General features: G+C 47.8%; 1 protein-coding gene across 1 annotated transcript; it reads right to left on the bottom strand.

Moving 5' to 3' along the window:
- Window positions 1–535: 535 nt before the first annotated feature.
- tmem79a (transmembrane protein 79a) lies at window positions 536–14637 on the bottom strand. The gene is made up of 8 exons (XM_078954533.1): window positions 14521–14637; window positions 12236–13441; window positions 12035–12056; window positions 8712–8762; window positions 6420–7058; window positions 2050–2244; window positions 1755–1977; window positions 536–1131 (listed from the first exon to the last, which is right to left on the bottom strand). The coding sequence occupies exons 2-8, from the start codon at window positions 13406–13408 to the stop codon at window positions 939–941; spliced, it is 2496 nt and encodes an 831-aa protein (XP_078810659.1). The 5' UTR covers window positions 13409–13441; window positions 14521–14637; the 3' UTR covers window positions 536–938.
- Window positions 14638–20735: the final 6098 nt, after the last annotated feature.

Below are 20735 nucleotides of genomic sequence, written 5' to 3'. Positions count from 1 at the left end.
AGGGCTCTGTGTTTGGGGCCTCATATCTGTTTCCATGTTTCAGCGTCACAGGCTGCTGGAGCCTATCCCAGCTGCTTCGCCCTGAACAGGTTACCAGGACTCATCCACTCGTCTTCAGACACACCAAGGAAGCCGGGAAAATCCACACCTGAACCAGGAGAACCTGCCAACTCCACACAGGAAGGCCCGAGTCCTGGGATTTGAACCAGGACCTTCTCCCCGTGAGGTGCTAGCCACTACACCACAGAGCAGCCCTCCCTTTGCTAATCACAGTGAAGTGAGTCTGTGTACTGGACCTCCCGCTCGTCGTCACACGACAGAAAACGCAGTTTTATCTGCTCGCCTCGTTTGGGTTCTCTGACTCCGCCCCATCGAGGCGTTTCTTTCTTTCCATCTTTTCCTCAACAATCTGACTGATTCTTCCACCTCAGGCGTTTCAGAGTCCATGATGTCTTCATGGACGTTCATGCAAAGGGATTCGTGCCGCCGACGTTCCGCCCTTCATTTGCTCAAAAGCAGCACAGAGGAGTTTGGGGCGAACACAGGTGAGCCTTTATTAACATGACAAAGATGCATTCAGGAACCCCCTTTCAAGTGGGAAAAGTTGATTCTCATCAAATAAAAGCGACTCAAAGTAAATATTTCAACGTTTGAAAGGAAAATCAAACAGGATTTCTGTAAACGCCATCGTTCTGACGAGGAGAGTCAGAAACAGGAAATCATCGTCTGGCTGAAGATCCGTCAGGAAGTCCAGCTTTCACGTCCAGGTCCAGGACTTCAGGCGGACCCTGGACCTCCTCCAGAGTTTCACGAGCTCAGAACCCATCAAGGGATCCTGGCAGGTCTGACGAACGGCGTCCTCTAAGGCGTGGCTAATCCAGCGCCGAGCTGCTCTCACCGCCGTTTACCAAATCAACCAGAACCAAAGAGTTGAGGGTTCAAAACCACCATCGCAGTCTGGGAGGGGGCGGCGTGGTGGGCACCGCCACGTCGAAAATGGCGTCCTGCCCGACAGACGAGCACATGTAGTAGAGGTTGGCGCCCATCATGACCACCGTTGGGAGAAAGGAAAAGGCAAAGCCCAGCCCCCGGATGCTGCTGTCCAAAGCCAGGCAGAGCCAGTAGATGAGCCTGAGGAGACACCAGCACACGACTGAGGGACGAGTCCATCCGGGACGGATGCAGGACCGATGCAGCTGCAGCCGCTGTCCTGCAGCCGCAGTCCTGCAGCTGCAGTCGCAGTCCTGCAGCTGCAGCTGCAATCCTGGACTGAAGGAGCAGATGAAAAATTCTTCTGTCTGAAACTGAATATCAGGACCTTTAACCTCTGTCACAAATGACCCCCCCCCCCCCCCCCCCCATCTCATCAACGTATTGCTGACCTTTGACCTCAGGAAGAGGTCTGGATATCCCCAAAAAATGACCTCAGACTGGACCAGGGACTTTTATTTTGTTAAATCCTGGTCTACTTCCTGTTGTCAGACTGACGTCACATGACATGCTGGATCACGCTAAACCCCAGCAGATCCAGAGTCGATCGTCTGTGGGTTCAGTGACGACGTTTCAGTGGATTTAACAGAACCCGATCAAAGGAGGAGTGTCCAAAGTTTGACGTTTTTCAAAATAAAAGTCCCTAAAGATGAACCAATCTGTGGATTTCAGGATTCATGAAGGTCGGGTCACTTCAGACAGAAGAACCGTTTCTCCTAACCTTCACCCGCGGCCAGAGACCAAAGGTGGCGACCTTTACGTACCTGCCGAAGACAAAAATGATGGTCAGCAGCGGCACCAGCTTCACCAGGTCCTGGCTGATGTACGTCGCCAAGACCGCCAGCTGCAGGAAGTAGAAGAGGAAGAGCGCCAGCGACTGGCTGACGTAGTGCTCGTGCACCTTCACCTCCCTGTCCACCTGACCGTTCAGGTATAGCGGCTTCAGGGCGCAGTGCCGCAGCCGGGCCACGCCCTGCACCAGCACGCCTGCAAGCAGCCCAAGGTCACGGTTAGTGCCCGCCCCCTCAGCCGCCGCCAACAAAGACGCCCGAGGCTCACCCAGGACGACGGGAACGACGCCGAAGAACGCACAGCGGAGGCTGTAGATCACCCTCAGGGCGGGGCCACCCACAACGGGGGGGTCGAAGGGCAGCAGGGCGTAGCCCCCCCACACCAGCAGCGGGAACAGGAGTCCTCCAGCCAGAATGGAGAAGAGGAGGCCCAACTTCTGCTGGTCCACGTGGTCACAGAGGTCTGAGGAGGAGGAGGAGACGGCTTCAAGGCTCGGGGCCTCCAGCAGGAGAACAGGGAGAATGTGGAGAACAGGGAGAATGTGGGGAACAGGGAGAACGTGGAGAACAGGGAGAAGGTGGGAAACAGGGAGAATGTGGAGAACAGGGAGAATGTGGAGAACAGGGAGAACGTGGAGAACGTAAAGAACAGGGAGAATGTGGGGAACAGGGAGAATGTGGGGAACAGGGAGAATGTGGAGAACAGGGAGAAGGTGGAGAACCAGGGAGAAGGTGGAGAACCAGGGAGAAGGTGGGGAACAGGGAGAAGGTGGGGAACAGGGAGAACGTGGAGAACAGGGAGAATGTGGGGGACCAGGGAGAATGTGGGGAACAGGGAGAACGTGGAGAACAGGGAGAATGTGGGGAACAGGGAGAACGTGGAGAACAGGGAGAATGTGGGGAACAGGGAGAATGTGGAGAACAGGGAGAAGGTGGAGAACCAGGGAGAAGGTGGAGAACCAGGGAGAAGGTGGGGAACAGGGAGAAGGTGGGGAACAGGGAGAACGTGGAGAACAGGGAGAATGTGGGGGACCAGGGAGAATGTGGGGAACAGGGAGAACGTGGAGAACAGGGAGAATGTGGGGAACAGGGAGAACGTGGAGAACAGGGAGAAGGTGGGAAACAGGGAGAATGTGGAGAACAGGGAGAATGTGGAGAATGTGGAGAACAGGGAGAACGTGGAGAACGTAAAGAACAGGGAGAATGTGGGGAACAGGGAGAATGTGGAGAACAGGGAGAAGGTGGAGAACCAGGGAGAAGGTGGAGAACCAGGGAGAAGGTGGAGAACCAGGGAGAACGTGGAGAACAGGGAGAATGTGGGGGACCAGGGAGAATGTGGGGAACAGGGAGAATGTGGGGAACAGGGAGAAGGTGGAGAACAGGGAGAAGGTGGAGAACAGGGAGAAGGTGGAGAATGTGGAAAAGAGGGAGAACGTGGAGAACGTAAAGAACAGGGAGAATGTGGGGAACAGGGAGAATGTGGGGAACAGGGAGAAGGTGGGGAACAGGGAGAAGGTGGAGAACCAGGGAGAAGGTGGAGAACAGGGAGAAGGTGGAGAATGTGGAGAAGAGGGAGAACGTAAAGAACAGGGAGAATGTGGGGAACAGGGAGAATGTGGGGAACAGGGAGAAGGTGGAGAACAGGGAGAAGGTGGAGAACCAGGGAGAAGGTGGAGAACCAGGGAGAACGTGGAGAAGAGGGAGAACGTAAAGAAGAGGGAGAACGTAAAGAAGAGGGAGAATGTGGGGAACAGGGAGAATGTGGAGAACAGGGAGAAGGTGGAGAACCAGGGAGAAGGTGGAGAACCAGGGAGAAGGTGGAGAACCAGGGAGAATGTGGGGAACAGGGAGAACGTGGAGAACAGGGAGAAGGTGGAGAACAGGGAGAACGTGGAGAACAGGGTGAAGGTGGAGAACAGGGAGAAGGTGGAGAACAGGGAGAGTGTGGAGAACCAGGGAGAATGTGGGGAACAGGGAGATGGTGGAGAACAGGGAGAAGGTGGAGAACAGGGAGAAGGTGGAGAACAGGGAGAACGTGGAGAACAGGGAGAACATGGAGAACAGGGAGAATGTGGGGGACCAGGGAGAATGTGGGGAACAGGGAGAACGTGGAGAACAGGGAGAAGGTGGAGAACAGGGAGAAGGTGGAGAACCAGGGAGAAGGTGGAGAACCAGGGAGAATGTGGAGAACCAGGGAGAATGTGGGGAACAGGGAGAACGTGGAGAACAGGGAGAAGGTGGGGAACAGGGAGAACGTGGAGAACAGGGAGAAGGTGGAGAACAGGGAGAAGGTGGAGAACAGGGAGAACGTGGAGAACAGGGAGAACGTGGAGAACAGGGAGAATGTGGAGAACCAGGGAGAAGGTGGAGAACGTGAAGAACAGGGAGAATGTGGAGAACAGGGAGAACGTGGAGAACAGGGAGAAGGTGGAGAACAGGGAGAACGTGGAGAACAGGGAGAACGTGGAGAACAGGGAGAATGTGGAGAACAGGGAGAACGTGGAGAACAGGGAGAAGGTGGAGAACAGGGAGAAGGTGGAGAACAGGGAGAAGGTGGAGAACGTGAAGAACGGGGAGAATGTGGAGAACAGGGAGAACAGGGAGAAGGTGGAGAACAGGGAGAACGTGGAGAACAGGGAGAAGGTGGAGAACAGGGAGAACGTGGAGAACAGGGAGAATGTGGAGAACAGGGAGAATGTGGAGAACAGGGAGAACGTGGAGAACAGGGAGAATGTGGAGAACCAGGGAGAAGGTGGAGAACGTGAAGAACAGGGAGAATGTGGAGAACAGGGAGAACGTGGAGAACAGGGAGAAGGTGGAGAACAGGGAGAACGTGGAGAACAGGGAGAATGTGGAGAACAGGGAGAACGTGGAGAACAGGGAGAATGTGGAGAACGTGGAGAACAGGGAGAAGGTGGAGAACAGGGAGAAGGTGGAGAACAGGGAGAAGGTGGAGAACAGGGAGAATGTGGAGAACCAGGGAGAATGTGGGGAACAGGGAGAACGTGGAGAACAGGGAGAAGGTGGGGAACAGGGAGAACGTGGAGAACAGGGAGAAGGTGGAGAACAGGGAGAAGGTGGAGAACAGGGAGAACGTGGAGAACAGGGAGAACGTGGAGAACAGGGAGAATGTGGAGAACCAGGGAGAAGGTGGAGAACGTGAAGAACAGGGAGAATGTGGAGAACAGGGAGAACGTGGAGAACAGGGAGAAGGTGGAGAACAGGGAGAACGTGGAGAACAGGGAGAATGTGGAGAACAGGGAGAACGTGGAGAACAGGGAGAATGTGGAGAACAGGGAGAACGTGGAGAACAGGGAGAAGGTGGAGAACAGGGAGAAGGTGGAGAACAGGGAGAAGGTGGAGAACGTGAAGAACGGGGAGAATGTGGAGAACAGGGAGAACAGGGAGAAGGTGGAGAACAGGGAGAACGTGGAGAACAGGGAGAAGGTGGAGAACAGGGAGAACGTGGAGAACAGGGAGAATGTGGAGAACAGGGAGAATGTGGAGAACAGGGAGAACGTGGAGAACAGGGAGAATGTGGAGAACCAGGGAGAAGGTGGAGAACGTGAAGAACAGGGAGAATGTGGAGAACAGGGAGAACGTGGAGAACAGGGAGAAGGTGGAGAACAGGGAGAACGTGGAGAACAGGGAGAATGTGGAGAACAGGGAGAACGTGGAGAACAGGGAGAATGTGGAGAACGTGGAGAACAGGGAGAAGGTGGAGAACAGGGAGAAGGTGGAGAACAGGGAGAAGGTGGAGAACAGGGAGAATGTGGAGAACCAGGGAGAATGTGGGGAACAGGGAGAACGTGGAGAACAGGGAGAAGGTGGGGAACAGGGAGAACGTGGAGAACAGGGAGAAGGTGGAGAACAGGGAGAAGGTGGAGAACAGGGAGAACGTGGAGAACAGGGAGAACGTGGAGAACAGGGAGAATGTGGAGAACCAGGGAGAAGGTGGAGAACGTGAAGAACAGGGAGAATGTGGAGAACAGGGAGAACGTGGAGAACAGGGAGAAGGTGGAGAACAGGGAGAACGTGGAGAACAGGGAGAATGTGGAGAACAGGGAGAACGTGGAGAACAGGGAGAATGTGGAGAACAGGGAGAACGTGGAGAACAGGGAGAATGTGGAGAACAGGGAGAACGTGGAGAACAGGGAGAAGGTGGAGAACGTGGAGAACGTTCTCCCCAGACTAATCAACAGCCAGAAACCACATGACATGAATCCATCAGGTTTGTGGGCGTGGCCAACATGGAAACCCAAACGTTTACTTTGTGGCGTTGACCCGTCTGTCACCTCCAGCCCCGCCCAAACTGAAACTGGTTGCCATGGAGATGAACCCCACAGAAAAGCTGTTTTTTGTTACGTGAAACGGCCAGTGAGGGCGGGTCAAAGGGGGGTCAACGAGGGCGTGTGGCGCCCGGGGGTCAGACGGTGGCGCTCATTCTGTTCTTCCTCTTTACTTTACTGAACTTTTCACTGACTTTGTTCTGACTCTGACACCGTTAAGGGTTTCTGCAGGTTGACCTCTGACCTTTCTTTGTAATCACTGAAACACTAACAGCAGATATCTGCAGTTTGACGGTGAAACGAACGCTCCGGTTCTGCAGAACCGTCCGGTTCTGCGTGTTAAACTCACAGAGCTTGTCGTTCTCGTCCCACCGCTCCGGTGGAAACGGTTCCTCCCGGCAGAGCTGGACAGGATCCTCCACCTCCTCCTCCGGAAAGGCCCGGACCTCCTCTGGGTTCTGGTTCTGATTCACGATGGTGACGTGTGGCGTGAACTCCGTGGCGGGCTTCACGCTCATGGCGTCGTCGTCTTCATCCTCCTCCTCATCGTCAGCCAGCCAGCAGTCCTCCTCCTTGGGCTCCTCGTCTCTCCACTTCTCCCCCTCCGGCATGCTCTCCCTCCACCTGGACCTGTCCGTCACCTCCACCTCCCCCTTCTCAGGACCTCCGCCCCCCTGCTCCAACAGGATCTTCCTGTTCAGGTGTCCTGACCACAGTAAGGTGCTGGACTTCTGCAGGGCAGAAGGAGACCTTCCTCCTTCCTCCTCCTCTTCCTCTTCCTCCTCCTCCTCAGAGTCTTGGGCCTCCTCCTCCTCCTGGCTGCTGCTGTCTTGCAGCTTTTTCCTTCCTGGGATTTGAGCGGCCGGCGAGCCGCTCTCCAAACCTTTGGATGGTTCCGTCATGTTTGGGTCAGAACCCTGCGGTTCCTCCTGCCGGTCCATGTGGAGACGTTCAGCAGGAGCTCCTCCAGGTGTCAGCAGACATGTCCCTGTGGACGACAGGTGAGGTTAGTCTGCTATGGAGGGATATTCAGGCCTCCACAAAACTCTCTAAGTTGCAAATGAAAATATTAAATATTTGCGTTCAAAAGCTTAATTTTTCAAAAATATCTTTTTGTGTTTGCAACACAAATGCTTTTGCATGCGTTGTGTCTCATCACCCTTTTTTCCTATCTTTGATTTTCCTCACATAAATTTCAGTTTAGCTGCCATCAAAGAGCTGCTGATTGGTCCAGATTGTAACCAATCAAATGCCTGTATTTACCTCACATGGTGTCTGAGGCTCAGAAGCTGAAGCAGCTGTTTTTATCATGGATTTAGTCTCTTTGGATGAAGAACATTTACATTTTTAATCTTTGTTACTTTTTTAGTATTGAATCATTTTTATTTAGTCAGATTTGTGAATTTATGGCTGAGGATTTCCTGAAACTGTAAAGTTTATCTGCTGACATCAAACCAACATCAACCTGTGTGTGATCTGTGAATCCAGAGCAAAATATTAGTAAAAAGGTCAGAGGTCAACCTGTATGCTGCTCAAGTGTCTTGGAAGCAGTAACAGCAGTAAAAAGCAGAAGAATGACGGCTCACCACAGCAGATGGATTTAACAGAAGAAGCATTTTTTCCTTTGTTCATTTTCACAGCGTCTTATTTTTTTCAAAGTAAAAAAAATACTCATGAAAAAATGCTATTTTCTCTTCATATTTAAAAATGTATTGATGAAAATAAAACAATAGTTCAGAATCTCAATGGTAATAAAGTGTAACCTCTGGCTGCAGACATTTTAAACACGCTGGTTTCTACACTGACGTGAATAAATAAACGGGTTGATTTTAGCTGCTTTGCTGCTCAAACGGGCCAGAATGGTTGAAAACGGCAGAATCCTGATTGAACAGAACCGACACAAAGTCCAAAGTCAGGCTTTCTTTTTAATAAATATTTTGTTATTCGTGGCTAAATTCCATATTCACCAGAGTAAATATGAGACGGAGAAACCTGATTGGTTAGAATCTGGACCAATCAGCAGATGTTTGATGGCAGCTTTGTCACGCTAAACTGAAACTTGTGTCAGTAAGATCAAAGATAGGAAAAAAGCGAGATGAGACAACGAATGCAAAAACATTTATGTTTGTAAACGAAACAATATTTTTGGAAAAGAAAAGAAATTCAAAGAAAAAGGAAAATGTGGAAAAAAAGTTTTGAGAGCAAAAATAAAAAAAATGTGAAGGCAAAAACATTTTTTCGCAAATATTTAATATTTTATTTGCATCCTAGAGGTTTTTTTTTTGTGTGTGAGGTTTTGTGTGCAGCGTGGACCGTGGAGGCATTCACATCCTCCACACCCCGCGGGGTCCAAGGTCCATTCTTTATCTCTATCGGTCACAGAACAGATTCGGTTCTTTATACGAACGAATTTCAGTTCCGGAAGAGAAAAACTTGTTTTTGCTGATTCTGGTTCTACAGAACCGGAAACTTCCGGAACACGGAGCGTTTCTGGGTTCCGCTCTGGAACTCGGGAGAACTTTGAACAGACGGTCCTCGCGGCCTGAAGGTTCTGCGTTCTTGTGGCACGCGGGGACCGTGAACCGCTTCTGTGAGAGGAACCGAACCGACAAAGAACCGCTGAGGGTTCCGAACTACTCACAGCCGAACTTCCGGGTTGACAGAAACTTTTTACAGAGTTTAGACTTCGCTTACCTGACAGGTGAGAAGACGCAGCGAAGTCTCGCTTTCCGTGTCAAAGATCAAAAACACAGTGAGAGGTATCACTCCGCCTTCAAAATAAGAGACCAAACTGACAACAACTTAAAGAGGCTTCTTCTCCAAACAATAAAATCAGTTACAACTATTGCTATTAAAATGTTGTTTATCGGCCCTTTTGCTGCATCTCACCTCCTCTAAGTTCACAACAATACAGAATCAGTAAAGAAATGTATCTTTATGGATCTTTTTTTAAATCAAATAAAGGTCTAAAATAAACAGGAAGATTCTATAAAACACACTTAAGATCTTTCAAACATTTCAACACTTTTTAATAAAGTATTCAACAATCTTTCTTACGTCAAACACAAATCTAACTATTTTACCGGATTTTATTGTTCTGCATTATTAGGAAATATAGTTTATGTCTGTAAACATTGGAGATATGTTAACATAAAGAGAAGATGCTTTGACATGTTTTTAATCTTCATTGGCTTCACTTCTCTTCTAATGTTACCAACACAGTCAATAAAAATAAACCATTTTAACACATTTTAATTTAAAACATTTTAATTAAAATGACAGAAACTTTGGATTTCCTATAGATTAGAAACTGAATCAGTGCCATCCCAGAATAATCAGCAGTAGTTTATTATACATTACTGCTGCTTAAACGAAGATGCGGATCACAAATCTAGAAGGAAAGCGCCGTGGGACAAAGTAGAGAGAAACTTTTAAACAGGCCGGAGTGACTCATCTTCCTGAACACACGATCTTTGTGACTCAGTAGGACGATGACGTCAACAGGGCGAGGTGGGTGGCAGGTGTCCTCACCTGGTCTGACCCCGCCCTTGAAAACATGTACCGGATTCTGTTCAAAGTAAAATGTTTGTTTATTTAAAAAAACTGTTGAAGTTTCAAAATAAAAGCACTAACTGATGGAAAATAAGATCCACCATTTCTTTAAATGGAGCCAGATCTGTTCAAAGCTTCAGCTCCTCCGCATCAAAGTCTACGACGCCGTTCTTCCTTTGTCAAACCCAAACATTCATGTCAACAATAATACGGTCACATTTACAAAGAGAAACATGTTTGGAAACCAAAACATGTTTACATCCATAAAATGACAAACATCAGGGGCCTGTTTCAGAAAGGAGGTTAAGTGTAAACTCTGAGTGCATTAACCCTGAAATCAGGGAAACCCTGGGTTTTCCGTTTCAGAATGGGAGGTTTGTTAAACCAGAGAAAGCAGAGTAAGTCAAACCCGTTTCTGAAAGAGAGGTAACTTATACTCGGAGTCAGTGTCCATGGTTACTTATGCTGTGAACCTAACCTGGTCGGGAGCAGGTTTTATTCTCCAAACTCAAAGTTTCTGCCGGTCCCCTCCCCTTTTTAAAGACGAAGCGGTATTTTTCGCTTTAACCTTCATTGCCCACATGTCCGTCACACAGAGACGGTCTAAGTGACAAGAATGGCTTGTCCTTTTTTGGAGGACCCAATAGATGAGGAGGCTGCATTAATTCGTAGAGAATTACATTTACGTCGTACGAGGATTTTGAGAAGACTCGATTTCTTTTTCATTTTTAGCTGCTGCCATGTTTCTTTTAATTCCTGCAGGATAGCATCTACGTGAAAATGAAATCAGGGACATTGAATTAGATTAATGTAACAATTACTTTATGGAAACACAATTTTCTAGCACTGCTTACTTTCTTAATCCCATATAAACCTATACCACTTGATCAATACAAGGGTAGTGTTGCAGCGTGTGTGTGTGCTGAGCGGGGTGCGAGCCACGAGAGACAAGGGGAGGGGCGAGTGCAGGTGCAGATGGGGGGGGGGGGGTGCGTGGTATATATTGTGTGTTCGGAGGACGGAGCACTTAGTTAAATAAAGAGAAGGTGTCATTCCCAGAATAACTGTTTTGGAGTCATTCTTAATCCGCTCTGGAGGTTGAGGGTTTCGAACGGGAAGTGAACCCCGAAGGAGAATTCCCTTCAGCCCTGAAGGAAACCTCCCCTGCGCTTCTGACCACGGTCGGTCGGAAAGACGAGAGAAAAGAAAGGAGAAGTCTTCGCGCAGCGAAAGGTTCAACAGTAGACAAAAGTTCACTTTTAAAAACACAGTTGCATGTATTAATATTAAACTGACCAACGTTTGCAAGAGGGGAAGGTTAACAAAAAAGTCCTCTAAACATTACCGACGTTAAATGCATTTCCCCCCCAGATTGGTTCTGTACACTATGCAGCATTTCATGCATTTACACCAGGAATAACACTTCAAAAGTACACCTAAATATCGCCATTTTTTATTTCACACCGTACGCTATTTAAAAAGTTATTACAGCCAATATTTTATACCAATGATTTAAATGCAAACTTACGCATTAACTTGAGCAGCTATGTTTTCCACGCTAACTGTCTCTGTTTTGCAGATGCAGCGGTGTTGCTTTTCTTCTGGAATATGTGCTCATATTCACTGTAACTCTGCAGCAGCACGTCAAGTTCAGCTGGAGAAAAATACGCAGACCTCTTTTTTTCACGGTTGCCATGGTGACTCGTAATATCTGCGCTCCATTGATAATGGCTTCTTATAGTCGCGGTGCGCACGCTCACCTCCGAATCAGTCCACTCAGAGTTGATTGATCTAACTCAGATCAGCTTCTCTGAAACAGAAAACTCAGAGTTGTTAATCTCCCGATTGACCAACTCAGAGTTCAAGTTCAACCTCAGAGTTGGTCGAACCTCCTTTCTGAAACAGGCCCCTGAGGAGAAGCAGGAAATGACAGGACATGAAAGCTAGACCTTTCACAATAAGACAAAAAACGAAATACAAGAGGATGCTGATCCTCCAAACAGGAAGCTGATCCTCCGAACAGGAAGCTAAGGCTGATCCTTCCATCATGAAGGTTTCATCGGGACAGACACGTACCTGTTTGGGGGGGGGGGGGGGGGGGGGGGGGTCACTCGTGATAAAGTTACAGAATAAAAATCATTTGAAGAATATTTGGCAAAAGCTTGTTTTCCAAATGTTCAAAGGACCTTTCACAGCTTCTTCAGCAGATTTCTGGTTCATTAATGAAAACATGGAAGATGATCGTCTGCGATCTTCCTCAGGATTTGTCGGATAAATCCGTTTCGGTTCACAGAAGAAAAACTTCCTGGTTTTATTTTTACGGCACTTTTACAAATAAATCTGAAGAAAAAGACAGAAAATAAAAACATTCAACGTCTTCTCTGTCTAACAGAATCTACCATCTTTTTTTACCCATGATGCCGGGAATCTCCACCTGAAAACAGGAAGGGTCCTTTCACAATAAAAGAATCCAAGAACAAGTTGACATAAAAGCTGCTGAAAACCAAGAATAAGAGTTCAAATCCTGTTAAAAAGATCAAAGTTCTTCTTTTTAACAACAACCACGGAGACGTGGACCCGTCCAACCAGACGGTTCAAGTCACTGCTGTCCTAAGGAAGAGTCTCCGCCCCTTTTCCTGCTTCACCTTCCTCCCCAGCCGCACGGGAATCGTTTGAATGGCTGGGGGACGAGGGGGCTTTGTTTTTGCTGACTGACCCTTTGGGACGTCCCCTTTGTTTGGGGGCGGCCCCTTCTCTCTTAGCGTCATTTGGGGGACGGCCCTTTTTCCTCTGAAGTCCGTCGCTGGGACCGAGCGGCGCCGGCGGGCTGGTCGCTAGACTTTTGCGTAAATGAGCCCCTTTCTTAGACTCGGACTTACGAGGCCGCCCACGGGCGCGGCGGGGGGCTGCCGGGGCCCCCTCTGGGGGTTCAACCCGAGGATACTTCCTTGGTCTTCCAAGCGGCTTCCAGACTTTGGGCTTGTTTAACTCCTCGGGGGGCGGCAGGGGGTATTTCCGGGGCCTTCCCCTTTTGGCGGGCTGCTGGCGCGGCCTGCCACGCTTTTTCCCTTTTCTGGAAAGGGCAGATACTTTTGGGGGGCGCCCTAACTTTCTGGGCCCCACAAAGAGGGGGGGCTTCTTGTTCAGAGAGCCTTTAGGCCGACCCCTCCCCCTCTTCTTTGGCGAGGAGCCGGCAGCGAGCGGCTCCTGGTTTTTCCTGGGCCTTCCTCTCGTCTTCGTCATGCCATTAAACGTAGTTTTTGTAAGCCCCGCCTTCCGGGGTCGACCCCGCCGTCTTTTCTGAGAGTTTTTTGTTTGGTCAGACCCCCCCTCCAGCCTGGGCTTCTTGCTGGGCGAGCCCTTGGGGCGACCTCTTTCTCGCGGCGTTTCTGAACTTCCGCCGTTCTCCACCGCTGTCTCCGACTTCCGCTTTATGGATCCTATGGGGCGTCCTCTCTGGGGGGCGCTGGGGCCCCCGTTGGGCAGGTCTCCAGCTGAAGCGTCCTTCTTGGGTCTTCCTGGTTTCTTAGGGAAGTGTTCTGCCGTGGAACCGTTCTCACTGCTGGCTGCCTTCTTGGAGCCTTTGGGCCTTCCTCTGCCCCTGTGGGCCTCCAGGGGGTCGCCCCCCAGCCTTTGCTGGCCCCCCTCCTGGGGCTGTAGGGGTGAAGCGAGGTTTGTCCAGTTGAGGTCTGTGATGCAGACCTGCAGCTTCTTGGAGCCCTGAGGTCTTCCTCCTGCGGCTTTAGTGAAGCTGGTCTCTGCAGCAGAAACCTCCTCCTCCTCCATCCTTCTGTCCTCAGTCTGGATCTGTAGCTGTTCCTGTTCAGATCGAGCAAAACGACGAGTTTATTGATGCTAAAACGCAGACAATCACTTCATTTGAAGCATCTGAGGCAAAAACGAGCAGTGGAAACTGATAATAATAATCTGCAAATGTGCCAAAATGGACAAAAATAATTCCTGTTTGATTGTAACGATTTATTATTTTTTTACACGATCAGATAAAAGTTTCCAACTCAAAATAACTTTTTGAACAATTTTTTTCAAATATTTTACATTTTTCAGTGACTGAAGCTTTTAATTTGAAAGTCACCTCGAGCAGGTGAATGTGGAAACACGAGTTATGTGTGACGTCACAGACAGGTGCAAAGCGTTTATTTGAAAAAAAGATCCCAATTATTTTACATTTATTAAGCCCAAATGAGATTTTATTTCCCCAGAAGAAACAAAAAAGCAATTCAAACAAGACATTGAGCTCAGCTTCATGATTTAATCTTAGTTTACTTTTGACTTTGAACAATCAATGTAGAGTTTAATGTTCTTTGTTTTTAACTGTTTGTACCTGTTATTTGGATAAAACAAGAACCTGAAGGGGAACAGTTCCAGACTGATCTAGTGTAAATATGTCTCGTCTAGTCGTTCTAGTCTCAGACTGAGAACGGCGCCCTCTACCGGCCAAACGGATCTCTGCGGCAGACCGGAAATTTGGAACAAAAACATCACACGGCTCCGTCTATTTCCTGGATTCCATTCTGGTTAACGGTAGGAAAGTGCTCCGCGGTCACGCATCAATATGATTCATAAATAACATGAACGCGGGGCTGTTCAGACACGCTTCACCGATTCAAATGTGTGAAACTTGGCTGATTATTATTTACGCATTTATACGTCAATATTTACAGCCAAATTACCCTGGTTAGTCCTTAGGTGTTAAGTATTTGTAGTCTATATCTTATTGCTTTCCAGGTAATAGTCAGCGTCACAATCGACGGCGCCCAACACAGAAAGCGGTGGGGAGAAAAAGGCAAATCGCGGCCCGCATCCTAACCCCCCCCCCCCCCAGGCCCACCGACGTGTTTATGACATTTTTATATCACATTTTAGAGCCGCATACGTACCGCAAACTGAAAGAAGGGCTTTTATTGTTGCTCCAGACTCTGTTTAAACACCGCTTCCGGCCGTCCGTGCCGTTAATGACGCTCTGCCGGAAACAACAGCGCAGCGTTTCAGTTCCGCCGCTTTGATGCTGAACTTCATGTTCCTACTTTCAAATAAACACCTCAACAGTCTAATGGATCTGTTTTCCTTTGTATTTCCTCATTTATTTCATACATTTCAGTCAAACTATAAAGAAATTTGCTCAGTTTTAAAGAACAAATAAAATCAGAATGTAATATTTATTTTTGAGTGAATGCGTCACGTCAAACCGCTAACATCCTTTACATCTGCTCTCCTCTCAGCTTAGAGACAGTTTATGGGAATGAAGGCATTTCTGCTGTAGAACTGCTGTTTATCCCGTTTTTACATCATTTCTGCAGCGTACACGTCTAAACATGGCAGAACAACAGACATTTGTATTTACTGGTAACTAAAAAGTGTTTATTCATCTTGTATTTTACTAGAACAAACTTGCATTTAGTGACATTAGTTGTGAAAACTTTAATCTACATTAAATGATTTTGCTGCTTTAGCTTTACATCATATTTAAGTATTTAGATTATTTTTAGAAAGCGACATCACTTTTGGACTTAGCTTCATTTGAAATGGTTGATCCTGTTTAACCTCATCGTAGCTAAAATGTGACTGTCGTGTTTAAAATTTGTTTTTTTTCTTCAGTGTTCCTCTAGAAACTAAACAGCAGAGTTCATGACGCGTTAGGATTATTGTTTTATGGAGGCACTTTGCTCATAAGCATTTCTTTATGAGAATGAACTTTATTTAAAGTCTTTCAGGACCTTTAGGACCAAAAACCTCCAAACTTCAGTCTCCGCTAAATCAGAGTCGCCTCTCAGATCTCAGGGTTTTCACTGAAAACATTTTCTTCAAGTCATCTTGCTGACGAAGAAGAGATGCATTGTGGGTAGGCGGATAGGAGGTGGGGGGGTGAATGTGAACGTGTTTGTGTGTGAGGACAGACGGAGAGGCTGAGACAATGACAGACGTGGCCGCGGGAAAGGAAAGTGGCGTTTGAGAAAGACGACCCCTGAGAGGCTGAACCCGCTGCCCCGTCCCAGCCCCCCTCCTCCTCCCCTCCCCTCCTCCTCCTCCTCCTCCTGGTTGCTTTGGTTACCAGACAGAGCTCCCAATGCAGCCAGTAATGTGTTTTTGCTGCGGCATCGAGCTGGGTACTAATGTGCCGCAGTCTGTCTCCCCGCACAATCAATGTCAACCATCCTGGGACGAACAAACCCACGGAGGGCGGAGAGCCCGGGAACACGGAGCCCCCGGCTGGGAGACGGGGCAGCAGCCGGGCAGGACTGCACATTAGTCCCATTTATTGCCCCTGGGCGCAGAGGAAAGACGCAGCCTTCTGATGAAAACCACACAATCATGACTGCATCCAGGAGATGTGAAACTTCCCACAGTCATGAAGGCAACACGACAAATCCTTTTCACACTCTTTATTTTTACTTTTTGAATAAATAATGAAAATTGAAACATTTCTCTTTATTTAGAACAATCCCAGTTTTTCACATAAATATGAAAACATCTCCAAGCAAAAGAGAATCAACAAAGTATTAAAAACAATAAATTGGACACAAATATAGATTTAACCCTACGTGCCTATTGATGCAAATCTGCATCAAACCACTTTGGCTCCAGAATTCCCGTCATTTAAACATGAAAGCAGAAACAGGGATTTTTTTTCATAGCTGGAAACAAATTCCGGCTTCTAGATGCTCCTGAAATGAGTCCGACAGAAGTGTTCCTCTGCTGAAAAAGGGTTTTTGCTTTCCTGGATCTTCTTCCCACAAAGATCCTGCAGTGCGACATCACACTCTGTCTCAAATCTGACACTGTCCCGCTTCTGTGGACCGTTCGGATCCCCACAGTCTCCTGTATGATGTCATCGAGTGACACGTTGTTCCCAAGGACCTCACCTGTGACCCTTCATTCATCGCAGGTTAAGGGTCTCAGGGACAACGAGGCACACCGAGGTGGGGGCTGCCAGCTCCAGAAACGTCCAGCTGGAGACGGTTTGCAGATGCTGGCGTTTGGTTTGCTGAATGGAAACGAAGCGGCGGCGGCGACGGCGATGCTCTCCTGCATCTCGACGGATCTGGAGTCTGAGGCGGATCCTTTAAAGAGAAAAGCAACAGTTAGAGTTCATCCTTCACTATCCCTTCCAGCAGAACTGTTGACTTAAAGGCACATCTTCATCTTTTGAGGACTCTTCCTCCTTTTTCCTAATGTAACTTGCAGCTTCAGTTCAGCGGTGGTCTCTCCTGTGAGACTGCCCCCCCCCCTGCCGGCAGACAGACGCTGCTGCAGATCTAAGAGGGAATTAAAAATGCGATGAATGTGTAGCATTCCAGCAGAGAGATTACGCATGCATGCAGCCTGTGCAGCGTGCATGTGACGCTCAGACAGCTGCGCCCGGAGCTGCAGACACTGTCGTCTCCTATTTCCCACAGGCCCTGTGATCTCACAGGATTATGCAACCGCTCCCCCATGACAGAGATGTCCCGCCTTCAGGGAGCATCTCTGATTTACTCTCCCAGGACAGAAATCACCTCCTCCAAACGTGACACTGCAGAGGAGGAAACATCCGCCGGGGTTCAAACGCAGTCCTGCCTCCGTCTGTCCGGACGACGGCGCCGCCAAACACACGGCACAGGTTCTGCGCCGCTCTGCCCCGCCGCACGCACGCAGACAAAGACCTCACAAAGCCTGCAGCCGTCTGTGCGTGAAGTCACACGCCGGCGTCCTCTTTGTCTGCCATGTTTTCCCGTGATGCTCCCATCAGAGACAAAGACGCAGGAAGAGCCAGAGGCCAGCTCGCTTCAGAACAAGCCCCCCAACACAGACGAAGCTGGACTAAAACCCAGAACGATGGCGGTTTCTGTTGGTGAAGCGGCCCGTTTAAGGAATTCTGAACTCCTTATATAAACCGTACACGCATTCGTTCACATGTCAGCAGGAACACGCATGCAGCAAGTCTACCAGCGTGGAATAAGCACGCAAAACCGCAAAAACACCAGGAGCGGCGATGAATCCGCCTGATCAGAAATCAATCCGTGTGCTGACACGGTCCTACCCCGTCCTCAGCCCGCCTTCTCTGGGAGTGCAGCACGCCGTGGCGAGCAGACGAGCTTTGGCTGCAGCTCCATCTCTCCTCTATTTGTCCTCTCTGCTATCCCTCTCTCCGCCGGCTCAGCCGTCTGCCAAGTCACATCGCTAATTCAGAGTCCGAGCGAGCGGCCGCTGGCTACCAGGCAGGTACACTCCACGCACAGACGTGCACACACGCTGGAACACGCACGCACACACACATTGATTCCATTATCTAGTGCTCCACCAACACCCTCACTTCCCCCAACAATCAGCAGCAGCAGTGTGACATCGGTGTCACCTGCACACATAAAACTCTGGCGTGTTCACACACACACCGATGTGTTAACCGCACACACTAAAAGGCGTGTTCACACACACTCCAAAGGTGATGGCGCTCCCGGTCCGGATCAGAACCTGCCGTCACTTCATTCGTCTGTCTTCATGTGAAAAACAAACTGTTTTGGTTTGAATCTAAAGATTTGATACATTTTTACTCCCAACTAAATCAAAACTCTTTAAATCCGCCCCTATGTCATGGATACATACATTAGAGCATGTGTGTGTGTGTGTGTGTGTGGGGGGGGGCTGTGCATCTATAGGAAACAGCAGCTCCTGCCACAGATTGCTGATACCCCCCACCCCCATCCCCCCTCGAAGCACTGCAACGCAATGCGGAAGCTGAGCCGCCAGCTAGACAGACTGGGATGGGGGGAGGGGGGATGCAGGGATGGTTAGGAGGCAGGGGCAGTTAGCGGGTTCATGTACGGACGGATCCTAATGTTTGTCACTTTGATCTACCCTTTAGCACAGTTAATCTACCCTTTAGCACAGTTAATCTACGCTTTAGCACAGTTAATCTACGCTTTAGCACAGTTAATCTACCCTTTAGCACAGTTAATCTACGCTTTAGCACAGTTAATCTACCCTTTAGCACAGTTAATCTACCCTTTAGCACAGTTAATCTACGCTTTAGCACAGTTAATCTACGCTTTAGCACAGTTAATCTACGCTTTAGCACAGTTAATCTACGCTTTAGCACAGTTTATCTACCCTTTAGCACAGTTAATCTACCCTTTAGCACAGTTAATCTACCCTTTAGCACACTTAATCTACCCTTTACACAGTTAATCTACGCTTTAGCACAGTTAATCTACCCTTTAGCACAGTTAATCTACGCTTTAGCACAGTTAATCTACGCTTTAGCACAGTTAATTTACGCTTTAGCACAGTTAATCTACGCTTTAGCACAGTTAATCTACGCTTTAGCACAGTTAATCTACGCTTTAGCACAGTTTATCTACCCTTTAGCACAGTTAATCTACCCTTTAGCACAGTTAATCTACCCTTTAGCACGGGTTATCTATGCTTTAGCACAGTTAATCTACCCTTTAGCACACTTAATCTACCCTTTACACAGTTAATCTACGCTTTAGCACAGTTAATCTACGCTTTAGCACAGTTAATCTACGCTTTAGCACAGTTAATCTACGCTTTAGCACAGTTAATCTACGCTTTAGCACAGTTAATCTACGCTTTAGCACAGTTTATCTACGCTTTAGCACAGTTTATCTACGCTTTAGCACAGTTTATCTACGCTTTAGCACAGTTAATCTACCCTTTAGCACAGTTAATCTACGCTTTAGCACAGTTAATCTACGCTTTAGCACAGTTAATCTACGCTTTAGCACAGTTAATCTACGCTTTAGCACAGTTTATCTACCCTTTAGCACAGTTAATCTACCCTTTAGCACAGTTAATCTACCCTTTAGCACGGGTTATCTATGCTTTAGCACAGTTAATCCACGCTTTAGCACAGTTAATCTACCCTTTAGCACACTTAATCTACCCTTTACACAGTTAATCTACCCTTTAGCACAGTTAATCTACCCTTTAGCACGGGTTATCTATGCTTTAGCACAGTTAATCCACGCTTTAGCACAGTTAATCTACCCTTTAGCACAGTTAATTTACCCTTTTGCACAGTTCATCTACCCTTTAGTACAGTTAATCTACGCTTTAGCACAGTTAATCTACCCTTTAGCACAGTTAATCTACCCTTTAGCACAGTTAATCTACGCTTTAGCACAGTTAATCTACGCTTTAGCACAGTTAATCTACGCTTTAGCACAGTTAATCTACCCTTTAGCACAGTTAATCTACCCTTTAGCACGGGTTATCTATGCTTTAGCACAGTTAATCCACGCTTTAGCACAGTTAATCTATCCTTTAGCACACTTAATCTACCCTTTACACAGTTAATCTACCCTTTAGCACAGTTAATCTACCCTTTAGCACGGGTTATCTATGCTTTAGCACAGTTAATCCACGCTTTAGCACAGTTAATCTACCCTTTAGTACAGTTAATTTACCCTTTTGCACAGTTCATCTACCCCTTTAGCACAGTTAATATACGCTTTAGCACAGTTAATCTACCCTTTAGCACGGGTTATCTATGCTTTAGCACAGTTAATCCACGCTTTAGCACAGTTAATCTACCCTTTAGTACAGTTAATTTACCCTTTTGCACAGTTCATCTACCCCTTTAGCACAGTTAATATACGCTTTAGCACAGTTAATCTACGCTTTAGCACAGTTAATTTACCCTTTAGCACAGTTAATCTACCCTTTAGCACAGTTAATCTACCCTTTAGCACAGTTAATCTACGCTTTAGCACAGTTTATCTACCCTTTAGCACAGTTAATCTACCCTTTAGCACAGTTAATCTACCCTTTAGCACGGGTTATCTATGCTTTAGCACAGTTAATCCACGCTTTAGCACAGTTAATCTACCCTTTAGCACACTTAATCTACCCTTTAGCACGGTTAATCTACCCTTTAGCATGGTTAATCTACGCTTTAACACAGTTAATCTACGCTTTAACACAGTTAATCTACCCTTTAGCACAGTTAATCTACCCTTTAGCACAGTTAATCTACCCTTTAGCACACTTAATCTACCCTTTACACAGTTAATCTACGCTTTAGCACAGTTAATCTACCCTTTAGCACAGTTAATCTACGCTTTAGCACAGTTAATCTACGCTTTAGCACAGTTAA

The sequence above is a fragment of the Oryzias latipes genome, chromosome 11, assembly GCF_053564925.1.
Source record: "Oryzias latipes strain Hd-rR chromosome 11, Olatipes_Hd-rR_3.1".
Lineage (NCBI taxonomy): Eukaryota > Metazoa > Chordata > Actinopteri > Beloniformes > Adrianichthyidae > Oryzias > Oryzias latipes.
Note: the sequence above shows the minus strand (reverse complement) of the source record. Positions and strands in the feature narration are given on the sequence as shown.